Source organism: Thunnus maccoyii, chromosome 15 (genome assembly GCF_910596095.1).
Source record: "Thunnus maccoyii chromosome 15, fThuMac1.1, whole genome shotgun sequence".
In the NCBI taxonomy this organism is placed as follows: Eukaryota; Metazoa; Chordata; class Actinopteri; order Scombriformes; family Scombridae; genus Thunnus; species Thunnus maccoyii.
In genome coordinates this window covers 20,119,825-20,143,632 of record NC_056547.1, presented here as the reverse complement: position 1 = coordinate 20,143,632, position 23,808 = coordinate 20,119,825, and the positions used below count along the sequence as shown (strand labels likewise).

Sequence of the window (23,808 nt, the reverse complement as noted above, 5' to 3'; positions counted from 1 at the left end):
GGCGCTCAGTGGGGGCAGGGTGGGGTGCCTAGTGCCACAACAACCCCCCACCCCCTCAGCTGAGGTAGACGGCGTTCTACTGTGGAAGCATGGATACACTCAAGCACTTTTACCACAATCAACATATTTACATTCGGCATGAAGAGACAAATGAAATAAATTGTATATTTAAGTTTTGGATTTCTTTCCTCTTTTCTTACCCCCAGTCAGGGTTCATTCAGTATTTTGTGTGCCTTTTGAGCTTATTTTCCCTGTAGGAACAACAAATTGAAACATCAAGTTACATTTGTGAGTTACAGAGAATGTCTTTTTTGTTTAAATCATTTTGCTATAGCAAAAAAAAAAAAAAATGCATCTATCAGTGCGACTCCCCCTACCCTCACCATGCAGTGAACAACGTTAACATTGACTTGATGGCCTGGCTACAAGGGCCACTCCGAACTGACAAAGCTTGCTCTATGAAAATAAACCTAGTCGGGCTTGGACCTTGCTAAGACACTATTGTCAAGGTGGTGGCAGATGGCCTGGGAACAGAACAGACAAAAAACAGACGCTCTGCTAACTCTAGGGCAGCTACAGAGGGAACCATTACAGTCCATCCTGTACTGCCCTGACCACAGCCCTCCTAGGAAGGCGAAAAAGGAAATCTTTTTGACAAATTAAAGTACCATTACCAATAACAATGTCAATCCCAAAACTAAATGGCATTGCTGCAATTATGTACGGTTGGCATTATTTGCATGTCTTAGTCATTTTGTACTTTTTTTCAGAAGATGGTGGACCCTCAGGGGAAAAACTGAGGCGATTTTCTCTGGATACTCCTGTCAGCCGCCAGCTGAGGGGGCGCCAACTCTTGCTCCGGGGCCGCTATGTACAAATAGACTTTATGTACAGGGTCATCTTAAGTCACACATACACATGTACAATGCCACCTAAAGCACCAGAGTTGAAGGAAGGTCAGTTGGCAGCTGACCAAATTTTAAATTTTCTTAAAAAAATAAAAATGTTCAAAGACTATCAGCTTTATAAAGTATACAAAATACCACAAAAGCAAAATAAAAAAGAAAGGAACATTTTTTCATATATATATAATCATTTTCTTTTCTCTTCTGAGGTACTAGATCCTGAGGTAGTTAAGTAAAATGCATATTAAATTGGTTTTCCTGGGCAGCAGCAGTTCGGCACCGTTTCCCTAAGTGTCAGTCATGGCGCTGCCCTCACCTCTAAATATATATTCATCTATGTATATAGGTCTATCTATAAAATGCATCCGAATTTATAAAATGCCACTATCATTACAAGGGCAGGACGCCCAATATAATCCACCCTTTCAGGGGTCCTGTCCTGAAACAAGAATCTTTCCCCTAAACATGGCCCAACCAACCTGAGCCAACCCTCCCCCCAAATAAACCTCTCTGTTGGTCCGACCAGGACCTTGATAGCAATGCCTTTTCCTTTCCACAGAAAACTCATGAGAAAGCTTCATCAACCAATTGAACACTGAAAAAAAAAGAAAAAGTGTCAACTAAATCTGAAGTCAACCAAAAACATCTTGTCAGGTTTGAAGTACCACACCAAAGAGGTGATAGGAGGGGGATCCTTATTTCTTCTTTGTGTTTCTAGTGTAAAAAGAGGAAAAAAATAATTTTTGAACACACCCGTGGGGGGAGGAGGAGAGCGGTCGAGGGGTGCGCACATGTGAGGGCAGGTGACGTTGGGAGCCCTCAAAAGTACATTCTCACAGAGATGCAGAGAGGTAAGGTGGGTGGGGGTTTAGAGGTGTAGAGTCTCTTAGCCACACTTGAAAGCTCAAGTAAGACAAGGAGGGGTGGATGTTTGGTTGGGTTCTGATAACCTCTGACCCCTGAGATGAGCATTACAACCCCTTGTCTTCTTCTCCCCCTGGACTCTGCTGCATCTATCCAACTGTCTAGTCTTCTGGCAGATTCAGTCACCATTCCTCCGCTAGATCTTTACTTCCTACGGGGCAGTGGAGGTTGGGCTCCAGATGTGGGCTTAGGCTGTTGCTGCCTCCTCACCTGGGCTAGGATCTCCTGAATCTTCCTCTGGGCCAGCTAGACGACATGGGGAGAAAAGGGGTGTGTTAAAACCAGATTATAGCACAAAGTTAAGAGTCCTATGAAGAGATCCCATGATATCCTCAAGCGATGCCTTATGCTCAGTCCATGCTTTTTTTTCAGCATGTACTGGACAACTACAAGACTTTCTTCAATTAAATTAAGATGGCCAATATTTAAATAGTTGGATTTTCATAAGATCAGTTCAGTTGGGATATGACTCAGTCTGTATAGACTTTGCCCTGGCAAACCTTACATGGTCCTGCTTAAAAATGACTTATGAGAGATTGTATGACTGCGATTAAAAGCAGACACTAAGCACTGTGTTTGCCCACAAGTATCTTACTGCAAGGACCTTTATTTGATTATACAGAGACAGAGAAAGACTAATACTTAATCATGTGCCTTTTGGGAGATCAGACCCAGCTTTTGACTTCCTGAGATACTGTACATGTCGGTTTTCTTTGCGAGACCCACCTGGCATGCAAAGAAGTGGCCGCTGATCTTGACTATGACCTGATCATTCTCGTCAGGCGTCTGGTCCCTGGGCACCACCACTTCTGCACAGGTCAGGTTCTGCAGCTCGTTTACCTGCAGCCAAAATTGAGAGATCAAGATGAAAAAGAATAATAAACTGGATGAGATCATTACTTAACGGCTTCATTTTTTATTTGTTGGAACAAACTTGAGGTTCGTGCCAATATAGCTTTCCAAATTTCAAGCACTGATCAGTCTCCTTATTTACCGTTTTTCCACCCTTTCCGATGACCCGTCCAGCAGCAAAGGAGGGAACCTTGATGTGAGCCTCCAGCTTCACCTCCTCTTTGGGTCCAAAGAAATTCTCTTCCTTCAGCTTGCCAAAAATGCGACACTGAGCCTGCAGCCGAACACGTTAGAATACCAATTACTTTTGCTCTTTTTTTCCTGGGGAAAAATGTCTCATTTCAAAAGTGCAGCTTAAGAAAAACTTATTTCAGTTCTGGCTGTAAAGAGCCAGCAAGATACTACTGATGAAAACAGTAGATGAAATGAGAACACACTGACTGCAAAATTAAGACCTCGCCAACAGTTGCTACTGTGAAATTTAACAATGTGGTTCCGTTCGTTTATTTCTATCAACAGTATTTCATGTGAAGGTACAACACCTTAAACTGAGCCTCTGGTGGTCCAACGATAATGACCATCCTCTGTTTGGCATCCATCCCTTCTGCGGGGGCAATCTGAAGGAGGGCAGGCAGCCAGCATTAAAAAAAAAAAAAAAAAAAAAAAAAAAAAAAAACAGCAATCTGGCACTGACAGGTTATCATTGAGATTCAGAACTTCACTGACTGTCCATCACTCACCTTGATTGAGGCTCCGGCAAAGTGTGACAGCTGTTTGATGTGTTGACCCTGTTTTCCAATGATGGCTCCCACTGCAAGCGCAGGGATGAACAGGTGAACTGTCTCCGACTCTGGGTGTCCCTGCTGGGTATAAGCACATTAGTACTAGTGTGACCAGGAGGCGATCACACAAACAGCAACTGAAGACCACTTGCTCAACTCCAGCCACCAATGCGCAAATGCAGACTGTGGATCTAGCAAAGCTGTTAAATTCTTTAAGCTACATTGGAGCTCACAACCTCCACTTGAAATCACCAAATGGCCAGAAGTGGCATATCTGTAATGCAGTAATACAAACGTAAATGTTGCAATACATTTTTAGTTTTATACTGCTTAGATCACAGTGTCAAAATCTATATCAAATATATTTAGCAAATAGATTCTCAGTTTCAGTGTATTAAAAAAAAAAAAAAAGCCACAATCTCAGTTTGCCACATGCATCAGTTTAGTACGTCAATCAAAAAAAAAAAAAAAAAAAAAAAACCCTCAGGTGTACATGAAGCTCATTTTTTGACATTACACAGAAGAGTCCTATTAGAACTGCCTTGTGCTGTAGCAGTTTGCAACAGCACATCATTTGTGTTTGAGTGAGTGATTGACATGAGCTCTGGAAAAGGAGGTGGTTGCATCGTCAAAGGGGAACAACAAGTACCGCTGTTGATTTAGGATTGAGCCCAACATTCCAGTCAATATGTCAGCTGAGGGCACACTAACAACTTGCTTTGGCAGCCTCCAAATCTGGAGAAGGGCTTTTAGCGCTGAGAATGTTTTACTGGCTGTTCAGAAAACATTCACCTTCCTAAACAAGTGGAAATGCCTCCTATTTGTTAGAAATAACACTGTAAAACATGTGGTGAGACTCAACTAAAATACAACTGGTAGCCAAGCTGCTGTTGCCCTCCAGGATTTATGTTTCCCCCAGATTAAAATTGCACACAGATTAGGGCCTGCCTAAAGGTCAGAAATCAAGGGGCAGCTGGAGAAGAACTGTAGCAAACCCTGCCATCTTGTCCTGCTGCGAGCCGCCACAAGCCGTGCAAAGCACTTTGGGACGGGTGACTTACAGCAAGGGGCTGGCTGCTCGCCGACAGCATAGAAGCCCAAAATGGCCCCTCACCCCCATAAGGACTGCACTAAAGGGAAAAAGAAACATGAAACTGAGTTGCTAAAGACTAAATATCTGATTTTGTTTTAATAAATTATAGTTTTCACTGGCCTGACCCAAGAGTAGAAGCAAGTTTAAAATTAGAAAACACAACCAGTTCTTGGTAATGGTAGTGTAAAGGGGCAAGCTACTGTATAGCATGTGACAAGGAGACTGTCACTTACTCCAAATGATGAGCATCCAGCGTGGGCTCCAGGAGGTGGGACACTGGACATGGAGGGACCCATGCCTGGTGTTCCACTGGGGAACAAACCCAGAGCGTTCAGGTTCAAACCTGGAATCAGGTTTGACTGGAGCTGGAGAGAAATGAGAACATTTTCATCAACACAACATACACAGCAGATTACAGATACCCCTTAACACCTCTTATCTGAAATAATATTTAACAAAAAGACATGTATATCTAGAATATGGAGCTCAGTAGAGTCTCACTGAAGGGTTTAGTCCTATTTCATCTCCACATTTTAAGATTTAAGTATACATTTTCAACTAAAGAGGTACACTTCAGCTCAGAAAGTGAACAAGTGTAAATCATAAAACTTGCCATCTTTTAATAGCTGCACATTATAGTATGGTTAGGTAACCTTTAGGGAAAGTTGGGAAGAAAATAAACTTTTGCAAGGAGGGAATTGGCTTATAATATGCTCAGAAAAAAAAACCAAAACCCCACAGTGACCATTTTGGGGAAGGAAAACTCCTCAGACGACTGGTATCAAAACTTATGTAACAAATAAGGACATCAGATAGAACTGAAATATAAAAATCACTTCAGCTTGATTCTAGCCGAGAGGTTTGTAAGAGACAGGAAAATATATCCAAATGTGAGACTGTGCTTCCAGTTTCTTGATGCATTTTTTTCCTACCACACTTCTTAAGTGATACATTTATTATGTGCACTTCATAAACATGACCACTGTGTAATAAGCTCATCTGTCAGGTACAGTTGATACATCCTCTGCTTAAAGTAGCCACTGTAAGCTCAGTGCCAAAAGTTGAGATGGGATTGCGTCACAGAAAAGTTTAAGTAATCTCAATATTCACATTCCCGAATATCTAAAATTTCATATAAACTGAAAATCGTTCTACTCATAAGAAGTGATTAAGAGAAACCTGGTCAGCACATGCTGCAGGAAAACCATGATTTCTATAAGTCATTTTTAAGTGTGTGTATATTTATAAACACATATGCAAAGGTGGTAGTGTTTTCAGATCACTGTTGTGCATGTAACCACTATTACCTGATTTCCTTTCTTTTTTCATTATGTGGTTTGCATGTATGTAAATTTTCACCTTCAGGAAATACTCCACTATTGCAGACTGTATGCTGTCACTTTTGAGACAATTAGTCGAGAGAAACACGTAGGTTTACCACCACATACTTGAGAATATTAACCATTAAAAATTAGAGAAGTCACACTCCGCATTTCCTGGAGAATTCATTTTAGTCCTTGGTGTAACGAACGCTTACATTCATAGCAGCCATGTCGCTCTCATACGATTCCCTGATCTTCTTCATCACCTCCTCCTCTGCACTCGCGCATGCCTCAATGGCGCCCTTTATTGTGATGGTCCGCTCTGGGTTGTACAGGGTCAGGTCCTGGAGACTGGATAGAACAAGGGGGCAAAGAAACAAGAACTGTGTGACAATATAAATTGTGATACCACAGCAGCTACTATTAAGTTATGCTAAGGACTACAAATGGTGTCAATACATCATTTATCGGTGAACTTTGGGAGAGTGTCAAGCAATCTTACGGTGAGATTGTGATCTTGGTCCCCGTGTCCTGCTCAATTTTCTTTAGGTTGCGTCCTTCCTTCCCAATTAATCTTCCTACAAAGTTGTTGTGTGCAAGGATCTTCAGTGGGATCTCCTCAGTACTGCACAAGACAGATAGCATGTTAAGTTAAACAGTCCTTCACATTTACTGAACACTGAATGTGACTTCTACCAATGTCTATTTCTCTGCCTGCTGTAAACTATGAATGTCTTGCTGTATAGGTGTAGAAACTGTACAAGCTGTCAAAGTTAATTTTCTTGAGTAATGAAGTATCTGTTCTTCAGTTTTTACAGGCCTGGCTAACAAGTCAATGGCACTGACATCCAATCACAAACCTTTGCCAGTTGTAAAAGCTGTGCATACATCACCCTCATGCAGACTGTATCGTCACAAGTGAATAATGACTGAATTTAAAGAAAGTGAAAATATTCTAAATCCGACTAGGCCAAGGTGTGTTTAACCCAATGACTTTGTCTGATGTTTCACAAGTATATACACACACACACAATAAGTAACGTATTCCATCTTTCTCATTCTGTTTGAGCATAAACTCACAACTTTGTGTCAAGGGCTTCCTTCTGCATGATCTCCATGATTGTTCTGCAGGCGTTCGAACAACCTTCGGGGGTGGAGTGAATTGTGATGGGCTTCTCTGCTGCACCTGCATTTTCTTTCCTATGGATGTCAATCCTGGGGTAAAAGGAGAGAGGATTTAAAGTAAGCCCACTGTAATGCTGGAAGTCAACACTCCAGTAAAGGAAAGCACACAGCTCACTGGCAACGTTCAGCATAATTCCTGACCTCAGTGTACGTACTTTGAGTGGGTCTGTTTGGTGATGTTGCGGATAGTGGCGCCCTCCTTGCCGATGATTGCCCCTACAAACTGGGTGGGAACCAGAACACGCAGCGGGATGTCTGACTGAACTTTGGGCCGGGCACCCAGACCTGGAGAGCTAGAACGAGGGGGTCCACGGGCGTTAAAGCCTCTGCGACCCCCCGGTGAAGGACCCTCTGGTGCAGCTGTCTCATCTGGGATATAAGATACTTTCAAGGCATAGTTCTCCATCATTGATCCGTTTAGCTTCTCCATTGCCCTACGGAGCATAAAGAGATGTCAGCCTCTGAGTAAAACATTTGATTGCCACTGAGTGGGTATGATTTAACAAAACAGGAAGGCTTTTAGACAGTCATGGAGTGAAAAGATCCGCTTTACTGCCAAACAAATTTCTGTTGAGGCACTTAACATAAAAAGGTTTAGGTTGGATTCCTTTCCCCATCTCTTTGTCAGAGGGAGAATCCAAGAACAGGGGACATGACAACAAAATCAAGAAGCTTCGAGCCAAATTGATGCCATTGTCTCAAGTGACGGATACAAGGGACAACGAGGAGCTAAGAGCTCCCAATAAGCCAAACAAACTTAAAGACCAAACATGACTTCATGAGTGTACTACAAGAAATTCACCCTAACCTTAAGAGAGTATTAACATTTACCACACATCTGCCTTGTCTGCTTCAAGAATTTAGATTTTTACTGAAACAATAGCGCCTCAAGACTTCCACAACCACTCGTGCCAAGAGCTACACTGTAGTATGATTCATGTACACCAGGGGGCACCAGATGGCTAATTTAACCCCCTCCCTCTCCAAAACACATGCACACACACACACACACACACACACACTCTCTCTCTCTCTCTCTCACACACACACATTCACACTCTCTCACACACACACACACACACACACACACACACACACTCACTCCCCCCTCCTCCCAGTCATCATTGCATGTCAAATTAAACTAGACTGGTTTCTGGAAGGAGGAAATCAGGTGCACTGTACGAACACTAGATAGAGGAAGTTGATGTAATTTCCTGTAGAGAATGCTGGGTAAAGTAAAAAACTTCAGCGGATCCATGTCAGATATAAAAAAAAAAAAAAAAAAAAAAGAGTTGGAGGTTAATGATGTGAACACAGTGTGTGTTAGTTGTGTGTGTGTGTGTATATATACACACATATATATATGTGTGTGTGTGTGTGTACTCACAGCCTGGCCTGGTCCTTGGCTGCATATCGAACATTGACTACTGCAGTCTCTGTGTCAGTGTTTACTGTGGGAGAACACACAGCGGAGTCATTCACACACATTCAATGATAGTGACACAATTTACCACCATGGGCTACTTTTACATAGTAATTTCTAATTGTTTGACCTTCTGCAATGATGCATTTTTTTAATTATAAAATCATCACTGCAAGTGTGCACAATTATTAAACATTGGAACACAAATTCTGAACGCTATATAAGGTGTGTGTTGAGGCAAGGTGGTGGAATTACATTTTAAGTAGACTTGCAACACAAAAGCTTTAACAAGAGTCTGTATTTACCTTGTTCACAGCTCTCTACAGCACCATACTGAGCAAGCATACTATCCAAAACCTGAGAGAAAGAAAAAAGAAAAAGCCATGATTACTCAAGAGACTTTAGAAGGCTTTGACCAGAAGCTCATCCATGGAAACCAGCGCAGCTCAGTGCCAGGACACAGCCCATTAATTCTGAACCCCAGAGTTCAATGTTGAGTAACGTGGTTGAATTTGCTGCCTTCTTGTAAAAGCCTGTCTATCTCAAATTATGGCTGTCCTCTTGGTGCACCAGGTGTTAAGTTAAAAATTTAAAACGCCATTTTAAAAATACTTTATTTCTGTGTATTCTTTGTAAATAACCATTTTTAAAAATTAAAATTAAAATGATAAATGTATCAGGATGCTTGTAAATCTAAACATACACTTATTAAAAAACAAACAAACAACAAACTGATGACCATTTAAAAAATAAAACACATTTATAAAGCTATGGTTGCTTTAACTTGTTGGACTTTGTGTTTTTTTCCCCAAAACATTGTCATCATACATGCACAAAAGCAACTAGCAAAAAGAAAAAAAAAAAAAAAGAAAAAAAAAGTTGCTTTATTAGAAAACGCAAATGAAAGCCATGTCAAGCTGGCCATCTGCCCAAATCTGGAGACCACAGGATTTTAATTCATAGATGTGATCAATTGCGAGCGAGAGGGGGAGCGAGGGATCTAAGCTAAGACCTTCGACCATGCTCAGTCAAACCCAAGGCCACACCCCCAAGAGCTCAACCCCACTTTCCAGCCAACAAGACTGCGTCCCTGCCCCCCCACTCCACCAACCCACCAACCAAGCAACCTCCCGCCTCTCTGCCATCTCCACTCAGAATCATTGGCTGCTCCAGCACTGATATGAGTTCCCTGAACCCAAGAGTTGCTAACTGCTGGCTGGCTGCTCCGCCTGTCCATCTGCAGAGTCTGGCCAATGGGAATCCAGGCCATTCAGGAAAGGGTGGGGTACATTCCAGCAGGAAGCAGTGGCTGGGGGAGGGGTGCGAGTTCATGCTACATATTCTGTGAATCGGCGCACATGGAAGGGAAGGGGAAACAGTCCAGGCCCACCCACCCACTACAGCTTGTGAACACGCCACTACTCTCCACCACCATTCGCTAGCTGTAGGGCTATAGACACACACACGCACACACACACACACCATGACCCATTGTCTTATCTACCTGATAGATACATACAAGGCCTTTGCATCAAAAGATCCCAGTCTATTCTGTTCCTCCATTCTTTTAACCCCTCCCCCTCTCTGAAGGGGAGAAACCTCCATGTCACCTTTTGAGAAAGCAAACAGCTCGCTCGCTACATACTAGTAACATGGGTGGATCTGGAGCTGCAGTTTGAGGGACATGCGTAGGCAAAGCGAGCCCACCATTACAAAACACTGAGCCCATCCGTAGCCATTTGATCACAGTGTGTGAATCAGGCTGAAATCTAAAATCCATGCATCAACCTTACAATCTTACATTTTAGAATAATACTGATCAATTGTGCAATTCAATAAGGAATTTCTCATTACGCTTCCCTACTCTTTATGGAGCAGAAAATTAAATTGAATAACACTACAAGCACACGCTATCACAGCTAAACCTCTTTGGAGAGACACAAGGGGAGGAGGAGAGAAAAAAAAAGTCACGTATAGCTGTGTTACTGGCACGAGATTCCAAATGGAAGTTAACAGTGAGATCCTGACTTTCAGATGATTTCTGGGGGGAAAAAAAAAAGCTTGCATGCATTTTGAACATTTTTAAGTTGTAAGGTAAATTTATGTCCAGAGAATGTACGTGTGCCCAGCAGTTTAGTATGTCATCAAAGTACAATGTGTAGCTGATACTGAATACCAGAGTTTTAAAACTAAACGCTTATCACATGCAGAGAAAGAAAGACGTGCAATGCACGGACAGACACACACACACACACACACACACACATTCTCTCTCTCTCTCTCACACACACAGACTGTTGCTCAATGCTTACACTCGTTTTTCACTAATCAGGCAGTGGCCTTGAAATCTGACCATGTTCTAGTCCACCATGTTATGTTATAGTTTCTATTGATATTCATCTTTACATGACATTAACCCTTTATGGAACACAAAGCAAATGGACTGCATTTGAAATTTAACACTGACCTTGAGGAGCAGATTTACTGCTTAAAACTCAGTTTTAATAACCCGCTGTAGAAACCTGCTATAAGAACATCCAAGGAACTACTACTTGTGCAACTGAGGACAGTTTTGCATGATCAATTCAAACATGATTTTGTTGAATTTGTCACAGTAAATTCAAGGGTGTATATTTGCCCTCTCAATCCAGGATCATGTCAAGTAATTCATGCAGTTATCTATGCTGGAATAGATGTGTGTAGAACTTTTTTTGTAAGTGATTAACAGCAAGTCATGAATTTTTGTTTTTGACTTTTTTTTGGGTAATGTGGGAGCTTGTTCTAAGCTGCTACGTGAATATGGTAAGGGACACAACGTAATGGACATAAAAATAATATTTGTACTATTTAATGTGATTCAACACAGTAGCCTTGAAACCAATACTTTAGTAGAGTAAACTGTTGTATTTTCATGCAGTGTCAGCAGTGTTTTCAAAATATACACTAATTTTTCAGGCTGTGTGGGGTATTTATGGATAGTGTTATTTATATGGCATTATTTAGTTACAAATTAATAATGGAAATGGTATAGTATCTCAGATACCAAAAAACATCCTTAAATATTGATACAGTTGAATCAACACCTCTCTGACAAACTTAATAAACTTCACAATTTTCAGGGCCAATGTAATGGATTGTACAGGTGCAGATTTTATTTCACACACCCTCTGTATGTCACGAAAACACAATTCAAAAAAAAAAAAAAAAAAAAAAAATCACATCATTTCCAGAGGCATGAAACACAAAAAACTCACTCACAACGACACTGAACAAATAGAGACTTTCTAAAAAAAAAAAATTTAAAAAAAAAAAAAAGTCCCATAACCACATAAGGACTTACACTCTTGGGTTAGCCAGGTCAAACCCGGCCGCATGAATGTTTCACAACCCCTCAGACAATACACTATTTTTTAATTTAATCTCTAAGTTTTTTTGGCAAGAAAATACATGGTGTGAAAAGGCTTTCACTTTCAAAATGGGCACATGTGATCAGTGTCGAAAGACACCATGACACAACAATTAAGTCACATTTCCCATTTAAGCACTTCAGATCCTGTGTAGCCAGAGAATAAATTCAAATCAACAGTAAGCTTTTTCAAAATGCTTTAAAATCACGCCTAGTAGAAAGCCAACACATGTAGGAATGTAATGCAACAAAAAGATCACATAACTACTTGAAGTTTCTTCCTCTACTTGAGCCAAACCACCTTGAGATCCTACTCTCATAAAAAGGCAATCCTTTAAAGATTCCTCTTTACATAAAACTTGACATCCTATTCTAGCCTTCCCAAGTTGCTGTGAATCTATCTTACAACCTTCATCATCAAATTTCCAGCAGTATTAGCAATCATTTATTTCTGTTCCACCAATCACAGTCACAATCATTGGTCGGTATGTTTAACTGGGCTGAGCTGCAGCCTTGTTCAAACGAATCAAGCGCGTGCTCAATTGAAACCCAAAGGGTGGCAAGGTGACTCCAAAGGCCACTAAATGAGCCCAGTTGGGTTGCCCCATGGTGCCCCGCCCTGGAAGCAGTTAGCAGCCTGTTAGCACTCACCTCCCACTGCATGTGAGGCGGGATGTTCCTGATCTGCAGCTTACAGCTCCTGGAGAGAGAACAAGGGAAGAAGAGGGTGGGGGATGGATAAAGGAGGGAGAGGAAAGAAGAGATAGATGAAGGTAGATGGGAAGAGAGATGGGAAAGAGGAGGGGGAGATGGGGCGGAAGACAGTTAGTAATCAATAACACCTAGGGAACAATGATACAAATGATGTAAAAGGCATATATTTAATAAAAAATAAAAAATTAAAAAAAAGTCCTCTTTCCCTCTATCATCTAGTTAAACAGACCAGGGTGGAGAAGCTGCAGATATGACTTCTGCGTTAATTCCATTTCCAACCCAGCAGGTGCACTGAGTAAAACGTGGGAGTAAGTGATGAAGGAGAAGCAGGTGAGGGGGATATTTAAAATCACTACTGGGTGGCTTAAATTGAGTTGAGGTTGCTCAAAATTAAAATTAAGCTAAAAAAAAAAAAATTTTTAAAAAAAAAAGCACCACGCCCTTTCTCTCAAACCACCAATTGTGTCAGAGCCACACAGAGAGCGAAGAAGGAAATAGGGAAGAGAAGCAGGACAGTGGAGCGGCAGGAAAGAGTATTAGAGGAAAAGATGAAGAAGGCTACAATACGCTATCCAAATGTCTTGTCTTCAAACTGTTTGAGTCAAGCATATTCCCCGTAGCACTGCATCATGAGGTTTCAACCACTGCAGGGCTCAAGCCCACACTTTTCAACCAAAATAGACACTTATCCAGGAGCATCCAGCTGTTGTATCAAAAAAAAGGGGGGAAAGGGGGTGAGGGGAATCTCCACTCAGCGCGTCACACTAAATAGGAAGAATCGAAATTGCATGCTTGTTCATAGAGAGTGAGCATCCAGCAGAGGCAAGTGGAGACTACCAATTAACAATGGCGCTGCTGTGCCCCGTCACTACAAACAACCAGGACAGAAATCCCCAATTCATGCTTTAAGAAAAAAAAAGGTCCCCAATTTAGTTACATTTGGAGAACAGCAGCACGAGTATGCGGGTTATGTGTGGAGGTCACGCAGACAATGGAACTTGTGGATGAATGAGTGAGTCAGAGTTTCAGTGTTGCCTGTGTGTTTGCCTGCATGTGGATGTTGTATAAAAATGTGAGAAAAAGTGCATGCCACTCCAAAGTCCACCGCCTGTTGACACACATAGACCTAAATGAACATAATGTACATATGGCTGGGAGCTGATACACGCACACACACACACAATGTGGAATCACAAACCCTGACCCCTACCAGACTTACACATACTCTGCACATACCTGACACACACACACACACGCAGCATAAGCAGCTCATTTAAGTTAGACTGCGTAGACACCATTTTCTGTCTTCTATGTGAAAACTTAAAGCGTTATATTACACACATCTCTTGTTCTTTTCCTCAAGCTTCACTGAGCTGTTAAATGACGTCTAAAAGTAGCTCATCCACTTCTAGAAACTGTTCCACTGCTAATGGTTGTTCTGTAGAAGATAGAAGGTTAACACATATAACATGCAGCATTCATAAACTCAGCCTTTACACCATGAATTCAAATTTACCTTGGAAAAGAAGAACATTTAAGAAAAAAATAAATAAAATTAAAAAAAAGTGTTATTAAAAAGATCACACACAAGCACATCTACGCAGTAAAACCTACTGCACATGTGCAACAAGGGCCACAGCAGAGAGTCCTTAGCTTAGTCAATACGACCGTAATCAAGAGAACAGTTCAACAACATATTTAATTTGAGACATTAGGAAACTACTTAATTCTAAATGGGCAAATTGTAAAGAAAATTCCCAAATAACTTCCAAGAGGAATTCCAGCCCTTTCCGGCCCACTGTGCCATTCCTGGCTGATCCGTCCCCCCTCTCCCCACACATTCTGTATGCTCTGCATTGCGGTGGGAACGCCATGCGAAATGTGCGAATGCACCGAGCACTTCCAGTCGGATTAACCTATAGCTCCACACACAGAAGAAGTCAGCCAGAGTATGGGGTGGAGGTGGGGGTTGGGGTGGTATACATTCCCTTGTCCCAGCCTTTGATTTGGGGAGGGGTGGGGGGGGGGGGGGGGGGGGATAGTAAGTGGGGTGTGGTGTGGGGACTAGCCCCTGTTTCAGGCAAGGGTAACAAGGGCCCTCTCTGCCCTGTGGGGGTGGGGCCCTGTTGCCATGGACACGGACAAGTCCACTGACAGGAACATGTAGAGCGGGGTTAAAAGTGGGAGGGGGAGAGAAGGAAGGGAGGGCCAGGAGTGACTGGGGTTGGCTCGTCATGTGATGGCCAAGAGGAGGCCGGGCTCCTTATTTACTTTTAAAAAAGGGACCAACATTCTACACGTTCACCCCCATCCTCTGCCACCATGCTGAGACCTATGGGCCTGAACCGAGGAGACACACAAGTGTAAACACGTAAGCAAGCATGCAAATGCATCCATAAAAAACCACAAGAGGATCCACAAGTCAAGCAACAAGAGACTGCACCACACCTGTATCAATCTCCATTTCTCTGCCATCCCAGCAAACTGAAGCACTCAAACGTCAACACTAACAGGGACGGTGTGGGACACATGAGATCTGTGCTCAACGCTCATCCAGCCATTGACTATTCAGTATGCAGAGGTTCTGAATGACTGAACTCCACACAGTCTGGTTTCCGCTACCCTCTCACAGGCCTTATATGCACACTGTGCACCCAATAAGCTACATTCAACACTTGCGTTTGGATAGATTGGTTTGGAATTCCCTCAGAGAATTCCAATGAGCTGAATATCAACAATTAGAAATGACTCAACTTCTGCAAAGACTATTACATATTTATGTCTTTACCTCCCCACCTCATTCACAGTACTTTTTTTAAATATATATATATATATTTAAGAAAAAGTAAAAATACAAAGGCATTTTCATGTGAGCCTAGGAGCAGGGAGAGTTAAGGAGCCTTTGCTTGTAGTCTGGGTAAAACAAGGGGCCACATTCATAATTCTCTGGCACCCCAAGTCTCCGTTCCAAATCCCCGTTTTTGCAGGTGGGGCCCCACAGTGACCCCATGACCCAGAATTCTTGTAATAAGAGCCAGGAGCCATTTCTACAACCAACACTGATACGATCTACACTACTGTCTCAATTTACAGACTTTTTTTTTTTTTAAATATAAATACTTGACGTAAAAACAAAAGCTACTTAAAATAAGAAAAAAGCAAAAGAGCTCAAATTTTACAATAGTCAGAACAATTGCTAGGAGCTGTGTGTTAAGTGTACACCTGTGAACAAAGTATGTTTAACGTCTGTTTTCCCCTCGCTCATACACGTACGTACGTACACACACACACACACACACACACACACACACACACACACACTCACTTGGGGCCACCCCTCCTATAGCCATCTTTTTTCTTCCTGTACATGTGACTAAGCGGGTATGTGCATGCGAGGTTGGGAAAGCTTCATTTTAATTTTGTTGAATTTATCCAACACGAGGAGTACATCTGACCCAGGAAGTTAAGTCAGAGTGCATAAAAAATAATGACACTGTTGCAACTCAGTTTGTCATACAATTAAGGATTAAATTAAATTTTTGGAGTGACTTTTTTTTTTTTTTTAAATACTCACTTTGTAATTGATAGCAAAAGTGTGTAGGCCAGTTACGCTAACAAGCACAGACCCAGCTTTTTTACAAGAGTGAAAATATAATTTCCAATTAATTTTGGAAATATTGCTGTTTTAACTGAATGACACCTGTAAGATTCTGATTAATGCTAGATTTATTTATTTTTTTGTACAATTTACATACTTTCTGAGAATAGAAATAAAAGCACAGGATATTGTCAAGAATGAGTGGGTGTCATTTTTAAATGCCAGATTTAAAAAAAAAAAAAAAAAAAAAAGTCAAGTACAAAACGTTTTCAGAAGTCAGACAAAGTTAAATGTAAATGACTACAAGATGGCTGAAAGGTTTAATAACTATGAAAAGAAAACAATAGCTGTGGACAAGATGTTTTGAACTATTAATAAATATATTTTCAGGAGTCACCACAGTATACAGCAGATGTTTTGCTAATGCAGGAGAGATAATTTTAAGCAGCCTTTTGGTCATAACCATTACAAATTCAGAGAAATGCACATCAAAATATCACATGATGCATTTTGGACAATATTAAGCAACACACTCGCCAGCATTCACTCTACGTTGCACTACTATCGTTATCAAGCCCAAACTGGAGCCATCCCACCTTGATCCCTGTCTGCTACAGCACTTCCCCTTCCTGATGAGTTCAAAGGTTAAGCCATGGTGATTGGCCAAGCCCCCAGCTGATATTTGCAGGCTGGAATGCAAAGAGGGGCCCCAGTATGGAAGTGTGTGTGTGAGGGTGTGTGTGTGTGTGTGTATATATGTGTGTGTGTGTGAGTGTGTGTAGCCTATACTCAGAATACTGTTCCCATTGACTACTGCTATGTTCCATGTTGTAAAGGGAGGGCACGTTTTACTTTTTTGAAGTGTGGCTGAAACTCGACTCTGTTGCTACCATAGCCAGCACAGCAGACTGCACTAAAAGGCAGAGCAACGTCACCAGTTTTTTCGTGATCAGGAAAAATTTGGAAGAAGGTCTGAAGATTTGACGCAAAATTCCCCTTGTAGCTCACCTGGTTTATTTATCCAAGCTACAATTTACACCAACCGCCAACCCAGCTACCAGAGAAAAGCTTGTATAATGTCCAGGTGGAAAATACATTTCACGTAAAGATGTCAAAAATTCCCTGCTCGCCCCGTATTCACATCTAAGCACTTTATAAATTAAATGAAGCCACGTTTAATAGTTTAAAATACGTGTTTCACCTCGACTTCCCTGTTTTCACTTCAGATGATCATTTAATAAAACTTTAGTCCTACAGAAATGCATATTACGTGTAATGACTCTCAGATATCATTACAGCAATTACCAATCAACGGCCATTTAATTTAAAAATCAAGAAAACGATCAATTTTGACCGAAATGCACCACCACCAAAAAATACGCACACAATGCCAAGAAGCCCCAGTATTTTTACGTCCTCAACACAGATTACGTAGACCCTTCAAAAAATATTTATAGTAAGACTACTTGTGATCATGAATTGAAACACGACAGTGGCTACGGGGGTCTAACTCTGAAACTGGGGGTTTCCGTGACTTGGGCCCCAAACCTCCCATTCCACTCGCGTTTGGGAGTCCATCTCATGCAACAGCAGCACAATGTGCAGAGGAGGGCGGAAGCGCAGGGCAGGCAGGGAGAATGACGGGCAGATCCTTCTCAAATGGACGACTCCACAAGGCCTGTACGCCTCAAATCCAGCCTGCACTCACTCTGCACACATTTCAGCCAGCACACCCAGGCTTCACTAATCGCCCTGGGGTTGGAGCACAAATAATATCAAGTGCTGTACAAATGCAAAAAAATAATAGTGGATGGGCGAGCGAGACAATGCAAGCAATGTGCTGGTTAAACCCAAAATGACGGTTTTAGGAGCACCCCACAGCCATGGCGAGAGGAGGGAGTATACCACCATACACCCCTTTTATTTGACCCCAGAGCATTCAGGGAAAAAAGGACACCTCATTTAAACAAAATGAAAATACATACGCCACTGAATTTAACAGCAGCAACATGGACGCACATTTCCAGTAAATAGCCTATGACTTAGGGGAAAAAAAATAGGCTTCTTGTAGAAAATGGCTAGAGGAAGAAAAAAAATAGGAGCTCCCACGAGTTGAACCAAGCACTGTATGATAAAACTCGACCTACCTTTGACGTTTAGGGACAGAGTGCTCCACTTCGAGAACTTTCCCATGAAGTTCAACTTTACCTAGAAAACAAAATATTTTAATTTCATTAGTCTTTTGACCTCCTAAACAGACCTCCCCTTCTCGCTTTTGGAAATGCAATTAGGCCTAGTGTTTACTACTCATTTTATGGAGTGTACTAAAATCTAAACAGGCATATGGACGTATGGCAGCGTCCAGGATATTTTCAACATAGTGTGATATTAGCAACACAAATTGCTGAAAGTGTCCGAGCCTCTAATAACACGAGGACACAGATGAGCCAGACATTGTACCAATTCGTAAAATTATACGAGTTTAGCTAAATTGTTACGTGTCCTGCATGAACAGGCTTAACTTTAATTTAATAACAAAACATGAGACGAAGTGAATAATACACAAAAGCTAATGGTCGTGTGGCTCAGTTAGTTGGCCTACATTTGACCAACACAATTAAACCACCTGGTGTGTCAGCATGGGCGAAATGGCTTCACAACGTAGCGAGTTGTGGCCACAGGAGAGGGCCTATACTTTGAAACCTGGGTAAGAGTGTGAGTTCAAATTGAGGCTGGTAAAAGCAGCAACACACTACGACCTCTAGCCCTAATCGTGCCAAAGTGGGCTGTGTGTTAGAGCCTACAATAAGGCTCACTTCACGGCGTCCACAGCCTCGCTGCCTATGCGCCCCACTGCCCTGAACGGCACATAACCGGCATAATGCCTTGGTATTCTCATCCTCATGATTGTGTTTACTCGACCATTTTATCAAGCTACACTCAGTGAAATTACAAGAACTGAATTTCACTCAAACCTCGGGTAGCCTTTTCTCTGAGCCCACAGTGTCAAAAGGCCAAGTAAAGATTGTGTGAGAGAAAGAAATGCTTGGATACACCCCCACCCTACAGGACTACATGCATTTCTCATAGGGGCCCTGAAGTAAGGCAATCTTCACACAATTGCAGCAGTTCGTGCGTCTTTCCAAATAGCACTTTTTTACCCAAAATCTCTCACCTGAAAGAACATCGATGGCCTTCATTGCAGCCTTCTCGTCCGGGCAATCCACAAACGCATAGCCAGTTTTGACAAGAAATGGACCACTGTGCGGAATCTTCCACTGCTCAAAGATAGTTTCGAAGTCCTCCTCGCTCGCCTCTGCGCTCACGTTGCCAATGTATAGCTTATTCATGTTCTGCGCCGATAAAGGGACAATCTTTACGCTGAGGGAGAGATAGTTATTTGCTCTCACTGATGTGCAGTGTTTGGAGTAGCCTAAATCGCCTTTACTACTACGGAGTGGCTGTGGCGTGCTTCCCGGTCGTTCAAGCCACAGATAGATTTAAACTGGCAGCCTCACAGTGCGTTTGCGCTCCCTCGCCCCTCTGCCTCTATCGCGCAATAAATAAATGCTCAATTATTAATCTCGTGTCTCCAAACGATGGCTGGCTGGGTGAAAAGGAGGAGAAACTACTTTGTGTCTTCCTCCAAACCCCTTGGCAAAGAGACAGAGAATGTCACACAGGGTAAGGCTGGCGCCCGCCTCTAAGTCTAGAGCCTAGAATAAGAAGAAGAAGAAGAAGGGGGAGAAAAAAATCCTCTTGCTATTCCGGCTTTTTGAATGAGCCACGTGTTCAAACTACAAATCAGCCCACACGTGAGGAATCCCAATTGCTCAATTAAGTGTTTGGGATTGGGGAAAATTGCACGGGAATCTGGGGTGGGGACAGCAGAGGGGAGTGGAGAAAAAAGGAGGGGAAGAGTGGATTGCTGTTGGGAAAAAACCTGGCCAGCTATGTGCGTAAAGGGATTCCGTGAGAACCAAGTGTATCTTTACTAGAATCACATTCGTGAGCCTTTCTCTAAAAGCCTCGATTCTCATTGGTCAGATGAGGAATAGTAAAACGGCAGTGCGCTCACGCACGCCCATAGCAGGGAGACGCTGATATTGCGGGGGCTTGTGCGCACGGCTGTGCTAAGTGCGCTGTACTGATGACACAGTAGGAGGAAAAGGGGGTGGGGCCATTCATAAATGATGTTGCATTATATTGTTAAATTGCATACTGGACACATTAAATTTTAAGAAATGTAGAGTAGGGAGGGCCCTGTGCTGTTCCTTGGGCCCTCACGCAATGTGGGAATGACACGTATTACTATCCAAATGACGGCATCCATCTTCTCCAACTAGACTGGAGCCATCCCCTCCCTGATCCACAACTCAAAGTCCAACTGCAGGCCCGGCTGGCCCGTGGTCACACAAAATGATATTGAGGGGGTGTCTTTGGTGCTGCCACACCGCTCGTTTTCTGCAACTTTCAGACCGTTTGGCACAGCGAGGAAGCTTTGGCCATGTGGAGCGAATGCACATGGCGAATCCTTTCTGCCATATACCACTGGCATGGATTTGCATTTGCTGAAAGAGGGAGGGGTCCCCTACGCCAAAGTGCCCCTAGCGTTCTATGTAATGTACAGCCCAAGTGAATCACGTGTGGAATACATGTCTAAAATATTACACAACTGTCAAAAAGATCTTTTGCAGACCATAGGCAAAGGCCGACACTTTACGCGTATGGTGACTGTGCAGAGAAAGGCCGTGTTTACACGACTAATGTTGTAGTAGAATCCATACTCGTTGATGCACTGTCAGCACAGAACTTGTTCAAGTTTTTTCCGACACTAAGGATCCCCAAAATGAAAAATTCACACACAAGGTCACACACACTGAGCTATCATTTGATCTAATCTGACAACAGACTTGTGAGGAAGGAATATGAAACATACAAACAAAAATTCTTAAAGTCCTTAAAGACCTTGGTGTTATGTTTCCATCTATGAACTTAACTAGTTGAATTACGAACAGCTTCAGACTGAGGGTCTAGTGTTTATATGTGCTCAATGCGCCGCACATGTGACAGTATAATTTGAGATACGAGGTCATACGAGTCAAGTGTGGGCAAACATAAGGGCATTATTCAGCCTAATTCCTGTAGTCTAATTATTGTATATGAGTTCTCCTATATGAGTTATGATAGGCAAATTAAAAACTAAGTTAACTATCTTTGCCATAAAGTATAAATCTAAACTATACACTGTATAGTATTACCTTCAATTGCATTTTCCTGTAAGTGTATTTTTTATCGCAACCTATAGGCTATATTATTTGCTCATCACGTAGCCTTCACACTGCAGGATTTTGACCATTTTACCAAGAAAAATGTGTTGGAAAAGTAAGTTTAGGTGGGTGTTACCTCCACCCCAGCCCTGCAATTGCCAGTGCAAAAAGCTATGCTTTGGGCTGAAATGATAGTACCAGGTCCCTGCGGTGTTTGTTAATGAAAAGGCCTAGGTGTGCATGCTCATGTAAAGCAGGTTACAAAGGGAGTGTTGGTTTAGTGGGCCCTTCAGCCACTAGCTCAGACTGGGGCTATGGCTGCTGCCTCAGTGGGTTTACTCCTCTGCTTCTGAACAAACACACAAAGTCCTCTGATTGGTCGGAAGGACTGTCCAATCAGAGGGCTGCAGAGTCGCTCCGTACTACTTCTGCTGGCTCTGCCTCAACGCGCTCATTCATTGGCTCTTCGGCTCGACTATTCTATATGAATCAGCGCGCCAATTATGCATTTCTCCCCATGTTTCCTCTCTTGGGCTTTGTCATAAGTCATAAAGATGTAACGAAACACGGGCCGATGACCAAATCCGCGGCACTTTTCAGAGCTGTTATCAACTTTTGAGGAAGTTTAGGTTGTTTTTACGTTTTGGGGAAACTCATATAAATAGTTGAAGCAAATAGAGAATAAAAGAGTGTGTTTAAAAGGCGCTTTAAGGGCACTTCCTATACCAGTTTAATCACTTTATAATTTGTTTCAAGTTTCAACTGCCGAAAAGTTTCTTATTAAGTTTAACTCAGTGGTTAGATGCTTATATTCCTCCTGTATGGACCTATATAAGGAATTTATTAAACCAAAGCGCTTTCCGCTGGCCTAGTTAGGTTCATACAATTTTTTAATAACCCAGTTTATTTGGCTTTAATGATTTCCACTGCAAATAAAATAACGAAACGCAGACACAGGAACTCAGTCTTAAGTGTGCTCTGCCTGTTGAATGGTGCCACATAGATGGCAGATTTGTGGACTTGGACGTATAGAGACAGCAGTCATGTGAGTGCTCGCCCGGCTCTGTCGGTTTAAATGAACTGATGCATGGCTGCAGCCTGCCTGTGTGTGTGGCTGCAGGCTCTGCAGGAGGAGTGAATGTATCGCTGAGGAATGTACAGAAAGTCTCCCCGCCCCCAGTTTCAGGACTCCTCGCTATGGACAAATTCCATAGGGGCAAACTGACATAAAGTTTCAGACTAGACTGCATCCTATGTGGGAAGATTGCTGCGGCTAATGTCAGTGTAGGAAAAGAACTGACAAAATCGATTTGGTTAAACATAGTCTGGGATATTTCTAGAGAGAAAGACAGGAGGAAAGGGGAAGTAGATTGTTTAAGTAAAACGCAGCTTATAGCCCAACTTTGAGCTGTTGGCCTCACTCAGAGATATAGGCGTCGCCAAACGCAAGGCTCTTTCACAAAAACCCCTTTAGGCTACACTGAATCAAGGGATTCTGTTTTCCGGTGAGATTGCTTTATTTTTTTATTTATTGTTAGGCGATTCAAATCTGTAACAATGTTTTCTTTCCACTTGAGTTGTGTAATCAGTAAATCCACTGACTGACCGCTTCGGACAGAGTCAGGGAACACTGTGGTGAACGCCATGTTGAGGAGAATGTGGAGCCTTACAGCAACATTAACTGATGGAAACAATGTCCCTTTTGATGCTAATGCAAGCTTTTTTTTTCTTTTGGTCCAGACACATGTTTTGTATTTACATCAAGTGGTTACATGCAGGCTCCAAAACAAAATATTAGATGCTTTTTAATCCACAGATTCTCCTATGGGATGGCACCCCTCATCTCATTAGAAAATGGCGGTTTGTGTCCCCTCAAAACACATGCCAAGGAACATTTATTTTTAGCAGTAAATAATGAGTTAATGCTAGGTGGTAAAATATTAAAATAGAAGCTATATTCAAGGTAATATCTTTGCTATTTTTAAAAGAGTAATGCATGTGAAGAAACTGTCGTTTTTCTTGTTTTCTCGTCACTCCCACTGTTTTTTTCTACCAAAACTCAAATGTTGCAATTGCTATGAAAAAGTTCACTCAATCTAGGTCAATAGTAGCAGAAAAGATTATTTAAAGGTGACTATATTTTTTAAGGAAATAACTGGCCCTTTGTTTGGTTGAAAATAGCTCAGAAAAGCTATTAATAGCAGCTACACATGCAATCCGTCATGTTTTCTCTCACAACTATCCCTGTAATTTCTCATTCTATATTTGTTTAATTGCAAGCCATTTGATTACATGCACACGTTGCATTTCACACGCTGTATAGAGTGTAAAAGA

At 42.1% G+C, this 23,808-nt stretch overlaps 1 protein-coding gene across 4 annotated transcripts; it reads right to left on the bottom strand.

Annotated features, from left to right (window-relative positions):
- Positions 1 to 329: 329 nt before the first annotated feature.
- On the bottom strand, positions 330 to 20,186 carry igf2bp3 (insulin-like growth factor 2 mRNA binding protein 3). Of its 4 annotated transcripts, none has more exons than XM_042436412.1 (16): positions 19,380 to 20,186; positions 18,352 to 18,412; positions 12,544 to 12,592; positions 8,792 to 8,843; positions 8,451 to 8,514; positions 7,219 to 7,497; positions 6,959 to 7,093; positions 6,381 to 6,503; positions 6,094 to 6,229; positions 4,790 to 4,921; positions 4,525 to 4,593; positions 3,422 to 3,544; positions 3,224 to 3,298; positions 2,824 to 2,955; positions 2,556 to 2,669; positions 330 to 2,075 (listed from the first exon to the last, which is right to left on the bottom strand). In XM_042436412.1, exons 1-16 carry the CDS (start codon positions 19,552 to 19,554, stop codon positions 1,974 to 1,976), a joined length of 1,821 nt encoding a protein of 606 aa, XP_042292346.1. In that variant the 5' UTR covers positions 19,555 to 20,186; the 3' UTR covers positions 330 to 1,973. The 4 variants fall into 4 exon arrangements, with proteins under 4 accessions (XP_042292346.1, XP_042292347.1, XP_042292348.1 ...); XM_042436413.1 differs by having other exon boundaries at positions 3,422 to 3,541; XM_042436414.1 differs by lacking the exon at positions 4,525 to 4,593 and having other exon boundaries at positions 19,380 to 20,185.
- Between the last annotated feature and the right edge of the window lie 3,622 nt (positions 20,187 to 23,808).